The sequence below is a fragment of the Glycine soja genome, chromosome 9 (genome assembly GCF_004193775.1).
Source record: "Glycine soja cultivar W05 chromosome 9, ASM419377v2, whole genome shotgun sequence".
Taxonomy (NCBI): Eukaryota; Viridiplantae; Streptophyta; class Magnoliopsida; order Fabales; family Fabaceae; genus Glycine; species Glycine soja.
Window position 1 is genome coordinate 33,337,431 of NC_041010.1, and position 7,909 is coordinate 33,345,339.

At 32.7% G+C, this 7,909-nt stretch overlaps 1 protein-coding gene across 3 annotated transcripts; it reads right to left on the reverse strand.

Moving 5' to 3' along the window:
• Positions 1-1,713: 1,713 nt before the first annotated feature.
• Positions 1,714-7,145, reverse strand: LOC114367494 (F-box/FBD/LRR-repeat protein At1g78750-like). Of its 3 annotated transcripts, none has more exons than XM_028324680.1 (5): positions 6,764-7,145; positions 6,559-6,615; positions 4,130-5,110; positions 3,808-3,977; positions 1,714-1,941 (listed from the first exon to the last, which is right to left on the reverse strand). In XM_028324680.1, exons 3-4 carry the CDS (start codon positions 5,102-5,104, stop codon positions 3,816-3,818), a joined length of 1,137 nt encoding a protein of 378 aa, XP_028180481.1. In that variant the 5' UTR covers positions 5,105-5,110; positions 6,559-6,615; positions 6,764-7,145; the 3' UTR covers positions 1,714-1,941; positions 3,808-3,815. The 3 variants fall into 3 exon arrangements, with proteins under 3 accessions (XP_028180481.1, XP_028180480.1, XP_028180482.1); XM_028324679.1 differs by having other exon boundaries at positions 6,752-7,145; XM_028324681.1 differs by lacking the exon at positions 6,559-6,615 and having other exon boundaries at positions 6,752-7,145.
• Between the last annotated feature and the right edge of the window lie 764 nt (positions 7,146-7,909).

Genomic DNA, 7,909 nt, shown 5'->3' on the forward strand with positions numbered 1-7,909 from the left:
AAAATATGGATATTTTAAATTTGAGTTATCGTCACTATAAGTTGTGTAAAAATTCACTAACAGCCACAACCACACAGGAATAAAATTTCAGCCACGCTGTGTAATAGCAACGACTATATTTTTATTACTCTCATTAAACCAGCAATAGCCCAGGAAAAAAAAAAGTAGAACGAATTTTTTACCTAAAAGCAGAAAAACATGTGAAATTGGAAGAAAGAAATTGTTCTACCAATGTTATCGTCTTCAAGAGGATAGAAAGGAAAAAAAAAGGTCTGGGATGAGAAAAAAAAAAGTCTACGGAAAGTTGGATGAGATTGTTTGATGATTAGATACAACTAAAAAGGCACACAAAATCCGATCAACAATATAATCCATTAAAATTTGTATGATTTTAAATATTAGTTGACTTTTTTTAATTTAAAAAAATTTCAATTAAATATCACTGAATTTTGTTGACATTAAAAAAAATCTTAAAAGTCTTGATTGAATATCATATAATTTTTTTTATCTTATTTATAAGTTTTGATTAAATACCACAAGATATTTTTATGAAAAAGGTTTTTGATTGAATACTACAAAATATTTTTATTAAAAAAAGGTCTTTTTAAAATCCCAATTGAATACACTCTCCTATATAAGAATTTTTAATCAATTCTAACCGATTATAAAAAGAGTCTTTTAAGAGAGAGTTAAAATTAAAAAAGAGTCTTTAAGAGAGACGGTCAAAAAAAGTATAGCTAAGATTCCTCTTCCAATATTTCTAGGTTATACAAAATAGAAAATACTTCAACTTAACTTTTATGCGTTCCCAATTTAATATAAAAATCGCTGGAATACCATCAAATAAAAATAGGAGAATGTAAAATCCATTCCCATTGTATCGAGAAGAGATGAATCCCCGAAATTTAACTTAAAAAAGGAGTTAATTAAGTTTTTAGTTACTCAGCATTTTTAGATTTTAATATTTAGTCCATTATTTTTTTTCACTTTTAGTTCTTTATTAATTTTTTATTAGAATTTTTAGTCTTTTTAATTTTTTTTATCTAATTTTAGTCTTATTTATTTTTATTGCTCAAAATTAGTTTTTATTTTGTCAGTTTTTAGTCTCTTATTTATTTTATATTTGTCTAATTTTAAAAAACTAATGAAAAAGAAAAGATTGCTAAAATATATTTGAGGGACTAAAAACTTAATTAGTCTACCTAATAATATGATATTGATAGGCACACATTAGAGGAAAGATGAATTGGTTAATTGTGAGATTTAGTTAATTTGTTACAATTAGAGGACTGAATAATTAAGATAAAAATTGAAATTTGAGGGAGAAGAGGGGGGAATGGACCCTCTCCTTTTCCTTTACCTTTCATTTCATAAGCTTTTAAGATATGATAAATAAAATGGAGATGATGCACATGAAAGATATTATCTCAAAAGCTTAATAATGGAAAAAAATTGAGAGGATCCAAACCGGGAGGGGGGGAAGGTATTCTGTTCATTGAAACGAGTTAGGTTTTTTTGAGCATTGGGAGGTGCAGGCCCTAGAATCATAATGATTCTAGATCTTTTGAGTGATTCTTCACAAACTTGGGTTTATGTTCAATTGTCAAGGCTGAACGCTGGGGACTGTTTCAGGGCCTCAACTCTCAAATTAGTCAAGGATATGATTGGAAATAAAATAAAAATGAAAAGAAAACCGATAGTAGACATGAATTCTCAAACTGTTATTTTCCTTAGTTAAGGGAACAGTTCCAAGCTTCCAGCTACTCATCATTACTACAATATTTTCTTGGTTTTAGGTCAAAACTACAATCTTATTAAAGACATTAAGAACCTACATAGTACTAGGCCATGTAATACAGGAAGCCAACAAACAGTCTCTCACCAAATTGAGCCACATAGGATCCTTTGAGGGCCTGGATCAACAACGTATGAACAAGGAACCTAAATAAGCAAGAGTTAAACTTAGTCAAAAACAATTTGAAATAAGGAGTAAGCCTATACCAAGAAATGTTCAAGTTAATATTCGGTAGGTCAAATTAAGAAAATGGCATGCCATCACTAGTAAATCATTTTATGATTCAACTTGACTTAGCAGCCATAGAACTACACCAAGTATGTAAGGAAAAACTAGAAGCAAGAAAGTGGGGTGTTATAAAGGAAGTCCCTAGCAAATTTATGCCAAACACATGCTCAAGTTTCAACATAATTTGCAACATCTAATTAAGAGTGCTTTGCTTGTAGTGATTTCTATCTCTAAAGCTACAAAGAACAAGCGCGAGTGAATCAAAACACAAGTTTCAGACATATGTTCACTTAATCAGTTAATTGTAGTGTTGTCAATGCCTGCCACTAGTCTTCATATATTTTGGAGTGACAATTACTGGCTTTCTCATCTAAACAAAGATCTCCTTAGGCTTTATCTTATCCACTAAATGCATAAAAAGTAAAAGTTGCCAAGATTATTGCCTTGCACAGATTATACGTAACATATACAAAAAATATATGTGAAGTTTCTGGAAGATACATAACAGCATGCAAACAATATAGGAATAACAGGGGAGAAGGAATTGAAAACAATAACACACGAGAAAGGCAGAAAGCTATCTGTTAGGAGCCAAAATAGGAACGGTAAAACTCAAGTAATGTTGATACTGAATTGGAACAATATCAGAGGTATAAAACTCTTTTACAATGTTGCAATCCAAGAAAATATAAAAAGAAAAATAGGGTAATGGCTTATAGCTGGAGACTAGCTCCTTACAAGATGAAAGATAGAAAACAAACAATAACAGAAATTAGAGAACCCCTTTCCCGAGGCAGAACTTCACTCAGCCTAGCCAATATTGATATTTGATACTAATTTTTTGATACCCCTTATTCGATTACCACAACTACACCCATTAGATAACCTTCTCTCTCCTCCCTCTCTCCCCTTGCCACCTGTCATTTTCTGTTATATTCTCTCTCCTTCAACCACATTAGCATGTTCCACTCCTCCTCACTTCTTCCTCTATGGGTCTAATTTCTCTTCCCTGCCACTACCACACTCATTCATGATTGGCCTGTGACTATCCTATTATAGGTGTTACAAGCATTGAATTTTATGTTGCAAACTTACAATCTGAGAACTCAGAAAGACCGAACTTTAGCCAGCAATGCAGAGGTACTATACATGCTTAAGGCTTTTCAAAAATGCATTTTGAGCTCTTCCTATTTTGAAATTACCAAAATGCTTTTCAAAAAGATTGTATCTAGATCTACCATGAAACTAATTCTATGAAATTTCAGATGTGAAATTGAATGACAATATAACAGCTAAATCTTAGCCTTAAGTGAAAAGAAGGATTCGATCCAATTTCATGATTGAAAGTTTCACAGTCATAATGCAACATACAACACTAGCAAACAAAACCACTTCAGATTCTTCAGTCTAGTATGTGTCCTTTTTTCTTCGGTAGTTTTGTTCTTTAAGGATGATCCAGACTGTTGTAACACATACCATGCAAAAACTTCAAAGACAACATAAACTGATTGCCACTAAAAGATATTTGTTCTCATTTCAAAAGAACTCAAATAAAAACTAGTTTTCTGTTGCAGTCTCAATTCAGTTGTAAACAGAATATTTTACTCATCAGCATTCTCCAACAAAAAAATAATAAATTTTTTGTCTCAGACACATTGCTCCCCATAGTGTAGTTTCATAAAAAAAAAAACATCGATGACATGGATGGAAGAGAGTCTCACTGTATCATGGAAAAAACAGAAGCATAAAATAAGTAAAACTGAATAATATGGAAAAAACTCTACCTGAAGATTTAATCAATTCTACGTTGTGGAGAGTTTTGAAGTAGGTACTCCACTGCTCTCTTTAGTTGCTCAAAAGATATATCTGCAGATGGTTGGTTCGCCAAAATCAATGACTTCAATTGAACAAAGCAGGGAGGCTGAGTACTCACCGAAACAGGATTTGATATATCCTACACAATTAGAGTGAATAGGAGGCATATTATAATTGACATTCTTAATTGCAAGATTGAGTATCGGCTAAAAATTTGACACAAGAACACCCATCTTATGAGCATTATGAAAAAAATAAAAGATGTAAAGAGGAGAAAGCATAGTAACTAACCCGTAGTATTGTCAGAAGGGTACCCGAATAGAGCCTCAGTATCTTTACATTGGTGAGAACTTGCAGCCAGCTTATGATGAGTAAGTCTGTATTCGGAAAAAGTGTATAACCAAGGGTGTCAATGGTTACTTCTTCAAGGAAAGAAAGATTGCATGCGGAGGAGATTGTGTGATTATTATGACCCGTGACTGTGAGAGAACTAAGGTTTGGAGTAGAAAGCGCAATTTTGTAAGCTCCTCCTTCAAAGCTACCACTTATGGTCAAACTAGAGAGGCTAGAATTTGATATAGAGAGGAATTTTGCATCTTTATGCAACGAACAACCATCAAGTATCAAAGTATTCAGCACATTACAGGTAGAAAACGGCTCAGCATAGTCATTGTCCCTTGCAGTAAAAGAGACAGCCTCAAGTTGCAAGCTTTTTAATGCTGGCATGTTCAGAGATCCTGGAAGTGCTACAATCGAGGTGTCAAAAGAATTAAATGAAAGCTTCAGAAATGTCAAGGACTCACAGGAAAAGATGTAGGGGCGAAACTCGAAACTCTGTCTGAAGCTTAAATTTAGAGATACTGTAAACTGCTGAACATTGTGCAGCACAGCATATTTCATCAGCCTATTGAAGAGCTTGGGCTCTGCCATACCGCGACACGTGAATTCAAGATTGAGCAGGGAAACTGAACCATCTCGGCCAGACAGAACGCGAGACACAAATTTGTTGAATTTGACAACATTTTTAAAGAGGGTTGTATTGAATCCAAGATAAGTTAGACGCTTCCAAAGGTCCTTCCATCTTTTAGACAAGACACAAGTTTGTACAGCATATTTTGTGTCCATAAATTCCATTATGTGGAGCACAACACAGTCAGGCAACTCACTCAGCCTGTCCCTTTCCTCTTCTCTGTCACTTCTGCTTCGCTTCTGTTGTCTCTTATCTGTCGTCATCTTCAACATTCCCTCAGTTTCTTTTCCTTCCATTGATACCTGACCAAAGAAACGTTTGACAAATATTTCACATACTATAGATTAAGATCATAGCAGATATTCATAACCTCTGAAATATTCCATTTTTTAGGTTTAAATGTTTAATTACAGTTTGGTTCTTTAAATTTTAATCTGAGATTTTGGTTCCTTATATTTTGTTGCCCTTTTTTTTTTAAGTTGGTGTTTTTTAACTTTGGTTTCTGTAAATTTGTGTGTTTTTAATTTTGATTTATGTAAGTTTTTTTTTTTGCTCATTTTTAGCTATGTATGTAAGTTTGTGCTTTTTTCAATTTTAATCCTTTAAGATTTTAATATTTTTTCTTTTTTTAGTCTTTGTAAGTTCACACTAAAATTGAAAAAAAAAATCAAACTTAGAGGGACCAAATTGAAAAATTACAAACTTATATGAACTAAAAATGAACAAAACAAATTCCATGCACAAAAACTGAAAAAAAAATGTAAACCTATGGGAACTGAAAATAAATAAAAAACTTAGAGACGCTAAAATTTAAAAAAAAAATGCGAACTTATGAGGACAAAACCACATTTAAACCTATTTTTCAACTGAATTACATTGTCTATTAATATTGACACCCTTTGTGTTTTTATTGGGATCTTGTTACATCAATCTCGTTTAAATGAATTTGATATCACACTTTAACTCCAAAATCTTAATATTACAATAATCCTCCCCCCCCCCCCCCCCTTTTTCAATTGTGATTCTCTTCCACATAGTAGTTTCCCCCTTGAGTGGAAGTCATTTTCAATTCAAGGGATCCCCATGTTCATGGATTCATTTTCGTCTTCTTCACTTGTTCAAGCCAATCACTAAGTCAAATCATCGACTCTAATACCAATTGTTGGGAAATCCGAGGGGGTATTAGGGATATTTACACTAAAGGGCCATGAGTCACTAAGTTGAATCATCGACTCTAATATCAATTTTTGGGAAATCCGATGGGGTATTAGGGATATTTACACTAAAGGGCCATGAGTAACCATATAAATGAACTTGACAATACACTTTAATCCAAAACCTTAAGGTTCATACTTATGGGTTTTTTCTTCACATATATGACGTTCAACCTTCTAATTCCTATACGATGTGAGACTTCACCTCACACTTGTACTTTAAGAATCTCCTCGTCAAGTGTGAGTCTCTTCCACATGGTAATTTTCCCCTCAAGTGGAAGAAATTTAAAATCCATGAGTAGTACCCAAAGGTAACCCATAGAGCTTGCTTAACCATGAGTGCCCTGACTTGCCTAGTCATTGCGGCCAACATACTCTAGTACCCCAAAGAGAAAAATTAAGGAAAACTCACCCACAACATAATGTTGCATTTGTGCGAAGGAGAAGATGGAAATGGAACAAAAATGTTAGCTACACATTGTGTATGCATCAGACTCAAACACAAAAACAAAAATAAGGAAAGAAAAAATACGTACCCACACCTGACGATTGTGATTCCTAAAATGAAGAACAACAAAAACCTTTGAATATAACTGAAAGGTACAAACATTAGGGGCAATCCAGAGAACTTAGCAACCGAAATTGTTCTTCAAATGAAGAAGATAAACAAACTTCTAATAATTAAGTTTTGTCAAAGGTAAAAACAAAAAAGAAAAAGAAGAAGCTTACCCATCACACTACCTTTAGATTTGTTGAAGAAGATGGAAATCGCAAAAGGAGGAAAAGAAGAGGGCATAAGAGCCGGTGACTAGATGTCGAGGATTTAAGGGATTTTCTAGAAAAGGAAAAGGAAAAATGAAAGAAGAAAAATCATTCTTCTCACTATGACCGACAACGACAATAACTCGATAGTTAGGGTTTGGCCAAGGTGCTATTTTCTGGAATTTTTTTGGGGGAAATGAATAATAGAATGTGAGAAACGTTTTAATCGATTTACTTTTTCAAGCTGCGGCCCTAACAAGCCAAAAATCGCATTAGAGTCGGTGACCAGAGGAGGTTTTTTGAGGTGTTGTCTGAAAGATTTTGGAAGAAGGGAGAAGAGAATAAACTAAATGGAGATGAAAGAAAAAAACTGATTAAAACTAATAAAAAATGAGAACAAAAAGGACAAACTTAGATATTTAGATGCTAGTTGAGGCAGCTTTTATAAGTTGACATGTGTCCTTAGTGGTGCCATTTTAATCAAAGTAACTGATTGATTGACTGAATGAAGTAATTGATAATTAATGATAGGCGGCAAAGTTGGATCCATGTGTGAGCTAGACCTTTTTTACCAAATATTTTCAAGTTTCTGAATAATACAAAACAAGGTTACAAATTGAGTTTGTTGTGTCACAATTAGAAAAGAAGTGGAATATATGAGATCCTACATAATTAGAGTGAATTGAGGAATGCAAAAATTGACATACAAACAAAAATATGTTATTGGCATTAAGAAAAAATATAAAGGCAATGAAGGATATGGGAAATCCTCCCTTGAGATCCTTTATGTATATATAAGAATTTTAAAAAAAGAAAAATTAAAAATAAAAATAATAATAAAGAAACATATATAAGAAAATAGATTTTTGAGTTTATATATACTTAATTTTATTTTAGTAATAGATCGTATATCTAGTTTTACAAATGAAATTGATAACAAATATTTTTGTTCAACTTATTATTCATTAAATAATTATTTATTAAATTTTAAATATTTAAATAAATATGTAAAAAAAATGATCTCACGTTATGGTTTGTGATTATGGGAAACAATTGTGATTTGTGATGATGAAGACTAAGAACTTGTCACAACAGTGTAGGGCTTTGCTCGTCTACAATGAGATT